General features: G+C 45.8%; 3 protein-coding genes and 1 pseudogene across 4 annotated transcripts in view; 3 read left to right on the top strand and 1 right to left on the bottom strand.

Moving 5' to 3' along the window:
• The window catches only part of LOC149099064 (uncharacterized), a 34,157-nt pseudogene extending 16,278 nt beyond the window's left edge, over positions 1–17,879 (top strand). The window contains exons 2-4 of the transcript XR_016203902.1: positions 13,895–14,280; positions 15,941–16,110; positions 16,842–17,879. The product of XR_016203902.1 is annotated as an uncharacterized LOC149099064 (transcript). The remainder of the gene's footprint in view (positions 1–13,894; positions 14,281–15,940; positions 16,111–16,841) is intronic.
• LOC149099070 (uncharacterized) lies at positions 364–1,848 on the top strand. The gene has a single exon (XM_089277745.1). It carries the CDS (start codon positions 1,105–1,107, stop codon positions 1,846–1,848), a length of 744 nt encoding a protein of 247 aa, XP_089133871.1. The 5' UTR covers positions 364–1,104.
• On the top strand, positions 2,398–3,375 carry LOC149099071 (uncharacterized). The gene has a single exon (XM_089277748.1). The coding sequence runs from the start codon at positions 2,398–2,400 to the stop codon at positions 2,893–2,895; it is 498 nt and encodes a 165-aa protein (XP_089133874.1). The 3' UTR covers positions 2,896–3,375.
• LOC149099072 (uncharacterized) lies at positions 5,288–6,461 on the bottom strand. The gene has a single exon (XM_089277746.1). It carries the CDS (start codon positions 6,427–6,429, stop codon positions 5,374–5,376), a length of 1,056 nt encoding a protein of 351 aa, XP_089133872.1. The 5' UTR covers positions 6,430–6,461; the 3' UTR covers positions 5,288–5,373.
• Positions 17,880–17,910: the final 31 nt, after the last annotated feature.

Raw genomic sequence — 17,910 nt, forward strand, 5'->3', positions numbered from 1 at the left:
TGCCAAGAAAAAAGGACGTCCCAAGAGAGCCGCTGCCAAGAGGGCCATGGCCAAGATCAGGAGTAGGGCCAAGAAAAAACCCATCTGTTTCAATCGTAAGGTCACCCTATTGGGTCTGTTGAAACGCATCCCGGCCGTCAAGACCCCATTGGCCAAGTTGTTCAGATAAAAACGGAACGTCTCGAGACCATGGACCATTTCATGATCATGGAACGACGCAAAGCGTTTCAATTTCACACGCCGTCGAGTTTGTTGATAGCGGGTCCGTCGGGGTGCGGCAAGACGGTGTTCACCACCAAACTGCTCTTGGAGAACAGCGACTTGTTCCAACAGACACCGAAGAGTATTCATTACCGCTACGGATCGTGGCAAGACGGTTTCCAAAAGCTCAAGAAGGGTGGAGTCAAGTTTTACGAAGGCATCCCCGACAGCGAACAGTTACCCCGATGGTTTCCCGGAGGGGGTGTGTTGGTCTTGGACGATCTGATGGACGAGGGTGGTAACGACAAGCGCGTGTTGGATCTCTTCACCAAACATTCGCATCATCGGAACATCACGGTGATCTACCTGTGTCAGGATCTATTCCCCAACGGAAAATTCGCCAAGACCATTTCCAGAAACGCGCATTACATCGCGGCCTTCAAGAACCCTCGGGATCAGTTGGGGATACGAAATTTACTTCTGCAATCGTTTCCCACGCAATGGCAGGAGGTGTTGGACACGTTTCGCAAGGTCACCGATCGACCTTACGGTTACATGCTATTGGATCTTCATCCAGCCAGTCAGGACGATCAACGCGTTCTCAGCCATGTGTTAAAAGACGAAGGATTCGTCCGATGCCATCAGTTTGCAACCCCATCATGTTGAGGAGCGAGGTCGAGTGGTTTCCGCTATTCATTCACCTGTGTAAAAACAGGCTCAAATACATCATGAACCCCCACGAGCTGGACTACGAACCGATGAGACAGGTCACGGAATGCGAGAGTTACCGTCAAGTACGGTCCATCATCAACGCATATAACGGTGAAGGTTTCGATTATTTGGTTCATAAACAACGAGAACTCGCCGAGAAGAAGATAGAAAGAGAAAGGTACATGGATAAAAATGAGCTCTTATGGTAGTGACGATTTCAACTTCTCGGCTCTGGAAGATTATTCGCCTTGGGGGACACCGGCTCGGACGAGTACTCCGATTCCGTCTGCCGCGGGTGTGGGTACGAGTCTGAACACGCCTCCTTCACCGCGATCGTCACTGGCAACACCGCCCCTGCCCAATGTCTCGCCCGTCGGAGTGGGCACCGCTGGCTCGGGTGCACCGCAGACCAACGTCACGGTGGGTGTCGGCAGTGCTGGATCGGTGTCGCGCGCCAATGTCACGGCAGGTGTCGGGGCACCCAGGATAACAATGTCCACCCCTTTGGCACGAGCCGTTCGAGGAGGGAAACGACCGAGACGCGTCCCACGTCAAAATACACCGACGTCCTCCAGTGATTCCGGCAGCCGCAGACGAAGTAGCGCTAGTGGTAGCGACGGTGGAAGAGGCAGAGGCAGAGGCAGAGGTGGAGGCGGAGGCGGAGGCGGAGGCGGAGGCGGAGGAAGTGGTAGTGACTCCACTCCGCCTTCGTCGATTCGATCGGGTCGAGGAGGAGGAAGAAGAAGGAGGCGAGGAGACCGTGTTCTCGACCAAGCCCAGATGCAGCAACAATTGGAAGAGATTTTGCGCCAACAACAACAGACGGCCGCGGGTCGTCGCATTGCGGGCATCACGACCACCAACACGATTACGACCACCTATAAAAACGGACAACGTCCTACCGTCACACGCAATTCGACCAGTGTACGTAACTGAGAACAACAACAACCATGAGAAGACGCCGTCGTCGACCGAAAAGGAGAAAGCAATGGGGCGGTGCTCTTGCGAATGCCCTGTCTGCGATGTTACCCATTGGTAAAGGGGCTGCCTTGGGATTGGCCAAAGCGTTGGGTGGTCGCGCCGTGAAAACAGGCATCCGAGCTGGAACGACCGCTGCCATTGGTGGTGTGGGAGTGGGCGTGGGTCGCGGGATCCGAAGACTCGTGAGACTTAAGAAAAGACGACCCCCTCGTCGATGAAAAACCATTCGAATCAAGATGTTGAGGAGTGAAGTCGAGTGGTTCCCCTACTTTTTGCATCTATGTCGATGCTCTCGCTCTTACTGGGATGCGACCAGCATGGATCACGAAGACATGAAACGGATCGCGGACGAGTGCGATAGTTACCGACAAGTCCAGGACATCCTGAACCAATCCGTGGAAACCGCCTTCAAGGACGAGATCTGGGAATACAAGCAACAAGCTAAAAGGATCGAACGTCCCGACAGAAAGTCAGACTACGTTTGGCACTGGTTGGAAAAGAGTCATGAGTACTTCTGTCTGTTTATTGGATGAACCTTTCAACACCGTGGTGGATTTGGATTCCCTGAAACGTTTGGACGTCTTGTACGCTTTCTACCACAAGTATTGGTGGTGTCGAAGGCAGATGTTCGGTTACTACAAATTGTGCAACGCCATTCTCAACGGACTGGCCTTACTGACGGTGGCCGTGAGTATCGTCTTGGGATCCGTGTGGAAAGATGGGTACACGGTGGTAGGATTGACGGCTTTCGCCACCTTACTGAAAGGATGGAACGATTTCAAGAAGTATTCGTTCAAGATGGACATGGCCCAATTCGCTTACACGACGTACGAAAAGACGCTGACAGAACTCAGGAACTACGCTCTGGGTGGCGTGGAGGAATTGGATGGGTTTTTGACCAAGATGCAAACGTTGGACGACGTGGTGACGGATTTCACATCTCCCACGTACGACCGATACGTTCGAGACTACGCCCTACGATTTAGGCACGTGCCGCTATAAAAATGACATCGCGGTCATCCTCTTCATTCAGAACCAACATGCCCAAGAGGTCAAGGAGAAAGAAAGCGTCTTCGAGAAGGCGTAAAACCGCTAAAACCACTAAAAGAAGACGGTACCAAAGGGGAGAAGGGTTTGCCAGCGTGGTGGCGGGTTTACCCAAGGCGGCTTGGGGTATCACCAAAGGCATCGGAAGCCTGAGAGAAAGACAAGAACGGGCGCATACCAAAAGGATGCAGGAACGAATGAGACGAGGTGAAAAAATTCCACACAAGGGCGAAGAGTTCCGATGCTCCATCATGTGAAAATAAAAGGACGAGGCTAGTCGTCGTACACCTCACTCGTCACCATGACAGCCCGAAGGAGGAGGAGGAGACGAAGAAGGAGACAGAAAGGGGGTGATTTGGCGAGTATGATGAGAGCAGCGGGTATGGGTGCTCTGGCTGGACCCTTCGGTTTAATGGACAGACATATCCATAAGAACAGGGGAAAGATCGAAAGAGTCTTACGCAGGGTACCCTTTCAAACGGCCTTCAGGCGACGAGGAAAGCGATAAAAGGAGTACGTCAATCCACTCGTGTGCATAAGTCCACGATGAAGCGGTTACGACGACAACGTCCTTTCCTGACGCGCGTCCTGAAAGAAGCCAATCGGAACAAACGTCAACGGATGTTACAAATCGCCGACAAAGATCAGATCAACGCCATCAGCGAGATGGTTCTCAATTTGCTGAAAAAGAGGATACCCATCAACGCAACGACTTATGGGAAACTGAAAAGACATAAAAGGGTTCTGCGCGAAGTGGGTAGACGCAAAAACTCTCTCAAGCGTCGAAGAGAACATCTCCTCACCCAAAACGGAGCGGGGTTCTGGAGCGGTTTGCACGGTTGTTTCAAAGCATGTTGTGTACGGTGAAAGGACGCAGTGAGGACGGTTACCCGCTGGAGGGGATCGACGTCATACCCAATTTCCCACCGGGAGAAGACGAGTCCCACAATACCATTCCTAAACTCGTGCAGTTGTTGCAAGACGCCAATCGTCGCGAAGCCCGATGGAAAGACTCGTACGAGTACTTGAACAAGAGGTACCACGACCTGTATCAAGAATACATGGCTTTAAAGTTCGGTGACTTCTGCCAAACCTGTCAAACGAAACGAGATACCACGCCGCCCGGTGGGTGCATCGAGTTGTGCAGGGAGTGCGGTAAAGGCAAGCGAACCGTTCGAAGTCTCGAACTCGAGTTGGAAAAGAAAGACGAATCCATACGGTACTGGCAAGACTGTTACGAGACGGCCTTGAGAGAATTGTCCGAGTTCACTGACACGACCTTGAGTCAGAAGGTATGAACGAAGTCATGATGGTGCCCGTTCAAGAATTCAATCGTCTGCAAGATTATTACAAGGGGAAGATCAGCCAGAATGCCTTGTTGAACAAAGCCGGACGTCTGGCCGCCGAAGAACATCTCATCCTGAACGACAAACGCATCCCCGACAGCATGGCCGTTAAGATGACCAAACCCATCGCCTCCGAGGAAGGGAAACTGGTGAAACGTATACGGACGGGTAAAAGCGGTCCCATCTCGTACCAGGGAACGACAGAACCCGAAGGCATGGTCGACGCACCCGTCGAAACTCTGTTGAAACAGATCCTCAAGGGAGTCAACCAACCAGCCGCAGCCCCCGTGATCATCCCGCCACAACCCCTTTCTACGACAGGACTGAAAAAGGAGCTGAAAACCCCCATACCCTCCACGTCAGGTTTTAAAAAGGAGAAGAAAACCCCCAAACCTACCATTCCACCCAAACCAGTCACGCTAGGTAAAACTCCCCTATCGTCCAAGAAAAAAGCACCCATCTCCGATAGAGCCAGACGTGTACTGAAATCACTCGGTATCGACTACGACGACGGTGGTTACAGTCCCAAAGGCAAGGCAAAGAAGTACAAGAAGGTCAAACCGTCAGCCGCAGAAAAGTTACAAGCAGGGTGGGAAGATTTCGAAGACCCCTGGAGAAGGGGACTGGACTATGACTCGGATTAAGAAGAGGAAAAAGGCACCTCCACCCCCGAGGAGAAGTACCCGACGTCGCCGTCGCCAACGAGGGTATGGGATCGACATCCAAAAATGGTTGGCCAAGACTGGGATCGAGTTTCATTGGCCCGGTTATCAGTACATGGGACCTGGTACCAAACTGAAGAAACGTCTGGCGCGTGGAGACCCCGGGATCAACCGTCTGGACCGACTGGCCAAACAACACGACATTGACTATTCCAGGGCCAAGAACTTACAGGACAAATGGGATGCCGACACCAAGATGATCCAGGCCATCGACAAATTACCCGGACGTAAAACCATGACAGAACGCATTGTTAAGAAAATCATGCAGACCAAGAAACGTTGGAAATTGTAAAACCTTTTATTGTTGTTGTTGTAATTAAAGTTACACACGCTTTGTTGTTTTTCAAAAAAGAGTCTCTTTTGTCCTATAAATAGTGTTCCAACTGATTCATAAGTTCGGCGGTAATGTATACATTGCGCGAATATTCAAACTGAGTAGCCTGCTCTACCTTATCCTCGCGTTCAAATTGTTGAAACCATCTACCCATGTCGTGTAACATAAACGACATCTTATCAAGCTCAGCAGCTATTTCAGTTATCATTTTTTCTGTTTTCCGTCTTTCTTGCATTCGTCTTACTCTGTTTTCTTCTGCTTCCTTCCTATTTTTCCTGATTTCCGAAAGTCTCCGTTTTACAGGATCCTCGGGTTCCGCTAACATGCGTTCTAACTCTGCTACCAACCCTTCATCAGGCTCAGAGTCAGAGTCAGAGGAGGAGGAATAAGACAACCGCCTCCCACGGCGTTGCGGTGGGGGTAATGCCTGTGGTGCTGCAGTGGTATTGGTGGTCGTGCTCTTAGCGGCGGTGGTCGTGCTCTTAGCGGCTGTGGGGAAATAAGACACCACCCTCCCACGGCGTTGCGGTGGGGGTAATGCCTGTGGTGCTGCAGTGGTAATGGTGGTACTAGTGTTGGTTAGTGGTAGTGTTGCAGTGGTAATGGTGATCGTGCTCTTAGCGGCGATGGTCGTGGTGTTGGATGGCGTTAGTGTTCCCCTGAAATCCCTCAGCTCAACCCGACCTCCAAACAAACCCCGAAGAATTTCATCCGGATCGTAATCATGCTCTTCCCACTGTCGTGTTGCAGTGGTAGTGCTCTTAGCGGCGGTGGTCGTGGTGTTGGACGGTGGTATTGTTTTCCTGAAATCCGTCAGCTCAACCCGAACTCCCAACAAACCCCGAAGAATTTCATCCGGATCGTAATCATGCTCTTCCCACTGTCGTGTTGCAGGTAAACGGGAGCGACGTTTGCGTTCCCTATAACGATTTAACGCGTCGCGCACCATGTCACGCATCTTGTACCGTGCATGATACCGTCTTTTCTGCTCGCGAACTTTCTCCGGATTTCTTTTCTTCCACTCTCGCACGAACTCTCTTCTTCTCACTCTCTGTCGTTTCAATGCTTCAGCGGAGCGGGCAGGCATGGTCTTCCGTAATGGACGCTCATACAAGTTCTAAAATGAGCGTGGAGAATAATAGTGCTCTATCTATCTACTATATCTCTCTATATCTCTATATATCTATATATCTCTATATCTCTATATCTCTATATCTACTATATCTACTATATCTCATTTAAAAGAGCATAAAAAATACTCTCTAGAAAAAAAGTTTTCCTTCATGGAAGCTAATAGTAATTTTTAAACAATTTAAATAAATTAAACTTCACAAAAAAAAAAAAAAAAAAAAAAATCTCGCAAAAAAAAAATCTCGCAAAAAAAAAAATCTCGCAAAAAAAAAAAAAAATCTCGCAAAAAAAAAAAAATCTCGCAAAAAAAAAAAAAAAAAAAAAAAATCTCGCAAAAAAAAATCTCGCAAAAAAATCTCGCAAAAAAAAAAAAAAAATCTCGCAAAAAAAAAAAAAAAAAAAAAAAAATCTCGCAAAAAAAAAAAAAAAAAAAAATCTCGCAAAAAAAAAAAAATCTCGCAAAAAAAAAAAAAAAAAAAACCCAGGCGGTAAGCCATCAAAATTTGCATTAATACTACAATATTTCTTTCAAAAGATTAAGCAAGCTATGGTGGCCGAGTGGTTTAAGGCGCTGGGCTGAAAATCCAGTGGGAATGTTATCCTGCGCAGGTTCTAATCCTGCATGCAGTGATTACACTTTAAAAAAAAAAAATCTCGCATTTCCGTCACCATGAGTAGTATAGCACGTTAATAGGGGCCGTAACCAATCAGGAGGCGATGCATATCATTAAAAAATGCTCTCGACCAATCAGATGGCAGTATTTTCGATTTGCATAAACAAGATGGCGCCTTTGGTATTAAAACATGGCGCCCGTGACGTCACACAGTTCGCGCTAACATTACTACTGTACTGTAGTAGTTTTTAAACAATTTAAATAAATTAAACTTCACAAAAAAAAAAAAAAAAAAAAATCTCGCAAAAAAAAAAAAAAAAAAAAAAAAAAATCTCGCAAAAAAAAAAATAAAAAAATAAAAAAATCTCGCAAAAAAAAAAAAAAAAAAAAAAATCTCGCATTTCCGTCACCATGGCAACAGCCAGTTGAATATTAACTCGAATCGAGTTACGCGTCTTTTCGAAAAGTGTGTTTACTCAACAAAACGAAGCTTTTTTCCAAAGTTCCTGAGCTCTACGATCCCAAAAACGATTCAAGACACATAATTCAAGAATTATTTGAGATTGCAAACGGAAAAACGGTGGTCCGAAGGGAATTTAGTCGCATTTGAATTTGAATTTGAATTTGAATTTGAATTTGAGTAGCACATGACGAACGTCATGCAAGCTCACTTACTTAAAATTTTCGCTTCTAATTTCTTGCTAACCGTAAAATTACATTCGTATTTACTTCAAATACCTTTAGGAATGTTGTCCGCTTCCGAAAACATCTTCAGGACGTTGAAATGATGCACATCGCTCGCTCGCTCAACAAAACGCCGCCATTTTGACTTAAAATTGGGTGATTTCGCAATGTCGTCATGTAAGCCACATTGAAGATCTGTCCAGCCAATCACAGATCGAGACCAAGTCACGTGTTACCACCGATCCAGGGGATAGGTGGATATACCCCCACTCGGTCGGAGACTGGACACCATTATACCGTGTGTATAAAAAAATCGAGTCGAACCGTTCAAGTCACTCTGAGTTTTTGACTTGTATCGAGCGCTGGAAAAAAATCATGGCACAAGAGCTGACCGACGAGGAGATGAACCAACAGATGGATCAATATGAATCAGTGACCGATGAAGAGATGAACCAACTTATGGATCAATATGAAGCAGTGAGTATGACGTGTACCTCATGTAAGAAAGTCATCTTTAGAACTCTAACCCTAATCTTTTTTCATAGAGTTACTGGGATTGGTTACCGGAAGAACTAAAGCGTTACGTACTTGACTTAGCAACTTGGCAACACATACGCGATAGAAGGAAAAATTATCAAATGAGAAACCTTCACAGAGAAATCTCGAAATATAACCAACTGAAAAGACAATGGTTTTACGGGCACATAGAACTACGACCGTCTAAAAGCTGCACAAACTTCTGTAATTGTTACGCGGATTCTGAAATATATGGATATTGGGACGCGGATTATGAAATACATGGACAATGTAAGGCGGATTATGAAATATATGGACATTGTACCAACAAGCGTGGCGAGAAAAGGAGTTTCTATATGGGAAGTAGTTTCAGGAACGCATTAGACAACTTAGAAAAACCAACCCGCGAAGTTGTCCGCTTCTTTTCGGAGACCCGACAATAAAAACTGCCTAATTAAAAAACGTTGTGTTTGTTGTCTTTTACAGAACAGACGGACCTACGACGAAGCCTTCCCCTTCGACGACCGAGTGATGATCCAAACCGGAGGTGGCAACAATACAAGACCCCTCCTAGACTTCGACTTAAGACCCGTAGGCGCTCGACGTCGCTGGCGAAACGTCCTCAACAAACATCGGTACGAAGCCACGCTCAGACAACACAGAGACGTGACTCGCGATGACAATCTAGGCCAAGAATTGACTCAGGCCCTTCAACGATCCATCGAGCAACAAATCGCTCAGGATCCTACACTGACACCCAACTCCACGGTCCATTTCACCATGCAGTCCCGTGCCTTCACGCACGCCTTTCAATCCACCACCTTCACCGTGCGAGAATTCGAAGAAGGGAGTGAAAGACTAGCCACTTATCTCCAGTCTCTCGCGGCCAAACTGAACTCCAACGAAGAATTCACCCCCGACGACACGTTTACCATGGAAACCACTTTCATACGTACCCCGGGTCGTGGCAGCGGGAACGGAAAACGATACAGGCCGAGTTGCGCCGCCGTGCGGGGAATCGTCAAACGGTCGCGCGTGACCATCCGAAACAAAGACACTCTCTGCTGCGCTCGCGCCATCGTCACCATGAAAGCCCTGGTAGACGCCGACATGAATACGCGTGACCAAGATTACCACAATCTCAAACAGGGTTATCCTGTCCAAGAGCGATTGGCCAAAGACCTCCACCGTCGAGCCAACGTTCCCGAAGGACCTTGCGGCATTCCCGAACTGCAACAATTTCAAAAAGCGTTACCTGGTTACCAGCTCAAAGTCATGTCCATCGACCCACCCCACATGATCATCTACGCGGGACCCGAACCCTCGGATAAGATCATTCGTCTCATCAAAGAAGGCGATCACTACGACGGATGCAATTCGTTTAAGGGATTCCTCGGCAAATCCTACTTCTGCGACGAATGCAATCGAGGCTACGATCACGACGACTTTCGTCATCATCCCTGCCTCGGTCAATGGTGCACCGCCTGCAAACGAAAAGACTGCCCCGATTTCATCGAGAAAAAACGACCCCTAGCGCCAGGCAAGTTTCCCGAACCCACCAAGATCTGCCAATCGTGTCACAGACAATTCTTCGGAGACCGATGCTACGACGCTCACTCGCAAGTCCAGAGTCACAGCAAACACTCCATCTGCAACACTTACAAAAAGTGTGAGAAGTGTTGTCACGTCTACGAGCTTAAACGCAAGAACAAGCGAGGAGGGCGTCCCCGTGGTCACAAGTGCGGATGGGGCGAATGCAGCATCTGTGAAAAACAAGTCTATCTGGAGACGCACCGTTGTTACATCCAACGCCTCCCCGAAGACGAAGACGAGCCCAAAAAGATACGCGTGTCGCGCGACAAAGTCAACGAGCGACCCTTCGAAGAACCCGGACCCGACGATCCAGACACGCGAGTCTGGGTAGACAAAGACCCGCCCCTTCAAGTGTACTGCGACTACGAAGCCATCACCGACGCCGAAGGGAATCAGACACCCATTCTACTCTGCCTGGAAGACGACGAAGATGAGATATGCCACTCCTTCTACGGGCCCAACTGCACCGCCGACATGTTCGAACACCTCGAATCCCTCGCCGTCGACCAGGACGGAGACGAACGGAACGTCATCGTCCTCTTTCACAATCTCAAAGGCTACGACGGGATGTTCATCCTGCAACACTGTTACGCCACCCATCGAGAAGTCACCGACCCAATCACCGTCGGCACCAAGATACTGTCCCTAAAATCCGACAGATTGACTTTCAAAGATTCCCTCTGCTTTCTCCCGTTCCCGCTGGCCAACTTTCCCGCCACCTTCGGAATCCAGGAACTGCGTAAAGGATTCTTCCCACACAAATTCAACACTCTAGAAAATCAAGAGTACGAAGGTCCCATGCCACCGCGAGACATGTACGATCCCGACGGCATGTCCGCCAAAAAGAAAGCCGAATTCGACCAGTGGTACCAAGAGAAAGTCAACGACCACTACCATTTCGTACTAAGGGAAGAAATGGAAGCCTACTGCGAGTCGGACGTCAAACTCCTCAAAGCGGGCTGTCAAAAGTTCCGGCAAGAATTCAAACAAAAAGCCGACTTTGACCCCATGGAGAAATGCATCACCATCGCCTCCGCCTGCAACCGATTCTGGCGCAAGAAACTCGTCCCGCTCAACACCATCGCCTCCAGACCCCCGAGAGGATGGCACGGTGCCCGATCCAATCAGTCCGTCGAAGCCCTGAAATGGCTAGCCTGGCAAGAACACTCGTTGCAACGCACGGGTCAAGGCGATCGTATCCTCACGGTACGAAACGGCGGCGAAGTACGACTAGCAAATCAGCTCGTGGACGGATACGATCCGACCACTCGAACCGTCTACGAATTCCACGGATGTCTATGGCACGGATGTCCTCGCTGTTTCCCGACCCATCGAGACCGATATCCCATCTGTCACGCCGATCGCACCATGCAGGAAGTCTACGAGGCCACACTCCGCAAACACAACCTTATCAGTCGTCAAGGCTATCAGCTCTGCGTCAAGTGGGAATGCGACTGGAACATAGAAGTCAAAACCGACCCTGATCTACGTCGGTTCCTAGACACGTTCGAAATCGTCAAACCGCTCGAACCCAGAGAAGCTTTCTTCGGAGGACGCACGAACGCCGTCAAACTACATCACGTGGCCGACGTGGCTCAAGGAGAGAAAATCAAGTACATCGACGTGACGTCGCTCTACCCCTGGGTCAACAAGGGAAGCAAATACCCCATAGGACACCCGCAAGTCATCGTCAACCCCGACGACCAAGACATCCATCACTACTTCGGTATGGCCAAAGTGGACATACTACCACCTCACGAACTTTACCATCCCGTTCTACCTTTTCGGCACAGGGGTAAACTCACCTTCCCACTCTGCCGATCGTGCGTGGAACACGAAATGAACAAACCCCTCCTTGAGAAATCACATCGATGCTCTCACACGGCCGAGCAACGCACGCTACGAGGGACCTGGTGCACCCCCGAAATCGAGAAAGCCGTTGCCATGGGATACACGCTCATCAAGATCCACGAAGTCCACCATTTCCCGGAAAGACAACGTCGTACAGGACTCTTCGCCGATTACGTGAACACCTGGCTAAAAATCAAACAGGAATCCGCCGGCTACCCCCACTGGTGTCACACCCCCCAAGACAAGACACAGTACGTGCAACAATACCGCCAGAAAGAAGGCATCGCTCTCGATCCGGCCATGATCCAAAAAAACCCCGGACGCAAAGCCACCGCCAAACTCATGCTCAACTCTTTCTGGGGCAAGTTCGGCGAAAACCTACCCAAACCCACCACCGAAGTCGTCTACACTGCAGCACAACTCTTCGAACTCGTTTCCAATCACTTCAACGACATAAAACAAGTCAGAATCGCCCACGACGAAGCCCTAGAGGTCGTCTACACCGAACTCAAAGACAATCAACCCGATAACGGACGAATCAACATCTTCGTCGCCGCTTTCACCACCTGTTGGGCTCGACTCAAATTATACAGCTACCTGGAACAATTAAAACAACAAGTCCTCTACTTTGACACCGATTCCGTCATCTACTCGCACAAACCAGGTCAAGCCGATGTCCCGCTAGGCGATTACCTCGGAGAGATGACCAACGAGCTCGACGACGGCGACTTCATTACCACTTTCACCTCCGCTGGACCCAAGAATTACGGGTACAAAACCCACCAAGGCAAAGTCTGCTGCAAAGTCCGAGGCTTCTCCCTCAATGTACGAGGAGCCCAACAACTCAATTACGACGTCATGGAACAAAATCTACTCGACGAACTCACACAACCTCTCGAGGACGGTGGACGACGCAACATCCCCGTCGTTAACCCCAACTTCTTCTACAGAAACCCAGCCACCAAACATCTCAAGGTCATCACACGCACCAAACACTACGGACTTGTCTTCGACAAACGCGTCGTAGACACGAACACTTTCATGTCGTTTCCATACGGATACACACCATTGTAATTTTTTACTTCCTGTAAAATCAATAAAAATCATCTTTGAAAACTCATTTCCTGTCTATCGCCTTATTTGGGCACGCACGTGACCTGGGATGCAAAAGACTGCTGACCTGTGACGTCACTGCAGACGCATATTTTGATAACCCCCTAACTCATGAATATATTAATGAGCAAATCCGGCCCTCTGATTGGTCGAGAGCCTTTTTTAATGATATGCACGGCCTTCTGATTGGTTACCGCCCACACAAGCGTCCTACACTACTAACTTTGATGGCTCTTTAGTTTTGGATTTGAGAATCTGATGACGTCACGTGAAAACGCTCTATAAGAGGAAAGTATCTGATGAAGGTTACACACCAAATTGGACAGAGGAAATATTTAATATGTACATGAAAACTTTTGAAGGAAAAAAGAATGGTTGATATCTCAGATTATAACGTAAATTCCAAACAATATTTTAAAGAAAACAAATAACTCATCGGAAAATGAAAGATGAATGCGGAGGTTTTCCTTCAGGTGAATTCTGTGGCTCGACAAGTAAAATGTTTGCTTATTTGAAAAAAAAAAGAAGTTAGTGATGTGTGAAGAAAAATGACATGAAAAAAAAAACATGTAAGATTACAACGGTCTCAAGATACATTGTTCAATAAGGGTCCAATGATGAATAAAATGAATGTTTTAAGAGGTAAATCTTATGATTTATCCGTTAGTAAAGTATCTTTAATTTTTGTGATGATGAAAGATGGGTTCGAGACGATAGTACATTCGCATATGCATATGGTTGTAAAGCTACTGTAAAACGATAATGCAAATATTGCTTGCATTTCAATTTTCTTATTAAATTAATAGCGAAAAACTGCGAATATCAAATTCTTGTTTATGAAATTATTAATGAAAAGTGGTGAATTTTTGCTTAATAGCGAATGTAAACTACTTAGGGGTTCTGACATTGTTTCTAGTTAATTGCGATTGTGATAGAAACCTCCCCAGAGCCCCGAAGTCCCATTCATTTTCAGTTTGACTATTTGTCTGCATCTTATTGTTGCTGATTCTATTATTTACCGGGTGCTTTATGCTACGGTCTTTTGCATAGTCTTTCAGGACTCTCATTGCATACCTGGTAGCCTTCCTGACAGCTTAACCAAACTTTACGAGCTCTACGATGATGTTGAAACGTTTGTTATGTTTATTGGATACCCGAGAAGTTCACACAGTCTGGTGGGATCCATTTTAGACGCACATCAAGAAATCATCATTCCTAATGAATATCACATTATACAGCGCTGGAACGTCTACCGAGACCACGCCCTAAGAAACTCTGACATGAAAAAATATCTTCTCTTTTATAATCTACACTCACTTTCCACGTGGCAAGCAGCCTTCGGGGTTCGAGCTAAAAAACCTGTTATTATTGACGATAAAATCTATTCGTATCATGTTCCCGGCGCGTGGCAAGGAACTTTCAACGGCAAACTCAAGGTAATTCTGATCGATTGTCTTGTGCTTCATATAGTCGAATGTCGTTGACATTTTTGACACATTCGACACCCACCAAGTTCATCCGAATTTTCATCTGCAAGCCATGTCTTCATTTTGACGCCGGACATATTAGGTGTATCTGGACAATAGCTAGTCTTAATATTTTTGGAAACGGTCGTTCATAGGTACCTTCGTAAAAATTAATTCTTAAACCTCAACAGTAGTCCACGGCGATCAGTTTTAAATTTCGCTTGCTTTTCATCAAGAAAAAATATTGAATATGTTCCTGTAGGCCGCCTACAGGTAAAATGTGGCAACGATGTAATTGAATACTGAAAGGCAGTTTCGGACCAACACTTTTCCTTTATGTTAAGACAACACCAAGAAATCTCGGATTTTCTCTTGCAAAGTAGATTTAGATCTGTAGCTTCCTGTTACGGTTTTATAGCTTGGATAATCCCAAGAACAGGCAGGGAGAAAAAAGGTATAATGGCACTTTTAAAGGGAAAAATTGTCCCCTAAGTGTGGGAAATTGTACTTTTTTTCAGCCTCAATCGCCGCCACAATTCAAGAAACCACTTGCACTTTACTACTTTTCCTGACGTAAAATACTTTGAACAGCTTACTTTCGGAAAGTACCAAGAATGTTATTAGTCAACATTGAACTTTAGGCCCTGTTGGAAGTGAAGAATGATCATCGCAGTAAATTTTCCAATTTAAGCAAATGGAAAGAAGAAGCCTGAAAAAAATCAGGGCTTCAACGGGATTCGAACCCGTGACCTCCGCGATACCGGTGCGATGCTCTACCAACTGAGCTATGAAGCCACGCATTGGGAGCGAGGCCACTTAATTGAGTTTTTCAGGCTTCTTCTTTCCAATTGCTTAAATTGGAAAATTTACTGCGATGATCATTCTTCACTTCCATCTACAACCGCAGTTCATATATGAATTATTTCATATAAACTTCACATCATTTAGGCCCTGTGTAAATATAATCCACTTTTGCTTCAGCTTCTGTCTTAACAGAGCATGCGCAGGATCTGTTTCAATTTGTACGCACGATTTCAGGAAAATGAAGTGTTCACAAATTTCCACCATACGGAGACAGTTTTGCAAAATCTTCAAGGACTATTTTTAATAGGAAGAGGCAAGAATTCAGACTACCGTAGACAATGCAAATGCAAGGGTTTTATAACATGACATAGGTTTTTCGGCGTATAGCATACGCCTTCCATACCATTTATCGTTGTGTCTTCTAGGATTAACCAATTGGGTTTTTTACCAGCCATAAGCAGGGTGTATCGAATCCTTACTTCCCGAATTTCTTCGTTCATTTTGGTACTTCTAGCTCTTTCTAGCGAGATAAACAATGTCACCAGAAGTGGAAAATAACGTTTACTCGGTCGGCAAGAGGGCAAGTGGGGAAAAGCTATTCGTTCCTGTGAGCTTCACTTATCCAGCTAGACGAAGGCTCCAACGCTGAAATAAATATCCTTGCTATAATTAAACTAACAGTCACCCCTAGGGTTGGGAGATTTGCCATCATTTTACATGGCTCTCTCTCAAATCCACTTCTTTGTGCCGGTTTTTGGTTTGTCTGTATTTCTGCTAAAAAGTGTATTAAGTGAATTATAACAGTCAGTGGTCCTTCAATTTACAGGTCATTGGAGACAAGAGAGGAGGAGGAACAACCATGGAGCTAACAGAGAAACCTGAGAAGTTTTCGATTCTTAAGGAACTTAACGAAACTCTAGGAATTCCCCTAAAATTTCTTCACGTCATTAGAAATCCTTTAACGTAAGACTTCAAGTAAACGACGGGGAAACCAAGGTACTGAAAAACTTAGAAATAATTTAGTGGGAAACCCGAAAACAGCACACGAGGGTACGAGAAGCCGTTAATAACAAAAAAAAGTAAAAAAAATGAAAAAATTGAAAAAAAAATATTGAGCCCGGTAGGCATCGAATTCACAATCCCTCGCTTGGCGGGCAATCACCTACTCTACTGCGCCATATCGACATCTGAAGAAATGCGTTGAAACATATTTATTATATTGCTTTCTACAAATTATATACGCTTGGTTGTTAGAACAGCAGGCGCAAGAGTCGCGCGAAAGTCTTACGAGTCGATGGCTCATCGTTCGAGGAGGTGAATAGCTGTCTTTCTGGTCATGTTTCTCATTCGTGCTGATTCGTGGATCTGTTTGGATGTTTGACAATGGCGTCATTCGTCACTCAATGGAGCTGGAGTAGTGGGAGACTGTACAACACGATGTAACCTTAATTTCGAACGACTACGTTCGGACATACGCTATGAATGGACTCGCGTTATTTAATTAATGCAAAAACTCCATTCTCAGCCGTTCATAAATCATTATCCGAGTTCAGTGGCTCACAGCCACTCTGTGATTCGTCAATTGTTTAGACGGTCTAGAGAGTATTTTTTGTGTTTGTGTTTTTTTTTTAAACTTGACTTTTTATAATTTATTTTCTGAGTTCAGTTGCTCACAGCCACTTTGATCACTTATGGATGTATATCTATTTATTTTTATCAATTTTCAGATAGACAAACCCGCAGCATTAGACAATGCCATAAAGTCCTTCTTTGAGCTTATCGAGACCAACGAAAGAATAAAACAGCTTTATGGCGATCAAGCAGTGTTGGACATTTTAAGCCATGAACTGATATTAAAACCGAGAGAAACAATGAAGACAATATGTTCATTTTTACGAGTCAAATGTAATGAGGATTACCTTCATCAAGCAGAAAACATCCTTTTTGGCAAACCATCGATAACAAGAACAACAGTGGTGTGGACTGAGGAACAAAAGCAAAGAGTTTACAATGAAATGAAGAAATACTCTTTTCTGCAATCGTTTAATTTTGATGAAACTTACTGATATCATCATGCACGGATATCGCAAACCTGTGACTTTTCCATGTAGTTTACTGTGCCATGGCCGAGGATTACTTTAACACGAAATATTCGAAAATAAACGCTAACCTCATACCTAGGTCTTTTCGCGCTGTGCAATTATCTTTGGTTTACATATAACACAGTGGGCTTCCCTCGGGGAAATGGGAGGTGGCCGCTTAATAGAACATTTCGAAATCATTATCAGCTCTGTGTCTATTTCAACTTAATATAGCTCAAGACATGTGGCGCGTGCTAAAATATATGTCTAACCCGTAAATTGAAATTTGACGACGGATGGTCAAATATCTGCATTTTTGACGTACTTTGAAAAGATCTCGCGTCGCCCACAATCATTTGCCCAAAGAAATTTTTACAGGAATCTGTAGGCCATCCTTCTGCAATTCAACCACCAGAAGCTTAATCCATTTGAAGGTTTCGCACATGGTGAAAATCAATTATTTTCACGAAGTACTTTTAAGTGAATGAAATACATGTCTTTGAAATTTAATTCTTTTGCATCCAAAAAGACAACGCAGCATTCCCTAAAATCAACCCAGTACACATTTCAGCATTGCACAAAAATATTTGAACGTTTTAAAGACGAAAGAATGATGTGGTTTTCCACGCGAGGCTCTCAAACGTATTTAATAAAATGGTGCGTCAAATGACGATTTTAACGGGATTTGGTAATTTGCATATTTCTTTGAAATAAA

Source organism: Orbicella faveolata, unplaced genomic scaffold (genome assembly GCF_042242905.1).
Source record: "Orbicella faveolata isolate gen_17 unplaced genomic scaffold, um_ofav_v1 contig_46, whole genome shotgun sequence".
NCBI classification, from domain to species: Eukaryota; Metazoa; Cnidaria; class Anthozoa; order Scleractinia; family Merulinidae; genus Orbicella; species Orbicella faveolata.

What these genes read in the sequence shown, in the direction of transcription:
- LOC149099070 (XM_089277745.1), top strand. Translation starts at nt 1,105, where the DNA reads ATGAGCTCTTATGGTAGTGACGATTTCAACTTCTCGGCTCTGGAAGAT.
- LOC149099071 (XM_089277748.1), top strand. Translation starts at nt 2,398, where the DNA reads ATGAGTACTTCTGTCTGTTTATTGGATGAACCTTTCAACACCGTGGTG.
- LOC149099072 (XM_089277746.1), bottom strand. Translation starts at nt 6,429, where the DNA reads ATGCCTGCCCGCTCCGCTGAAGCATTGAAACGACAGAGAGTGAGAAGA.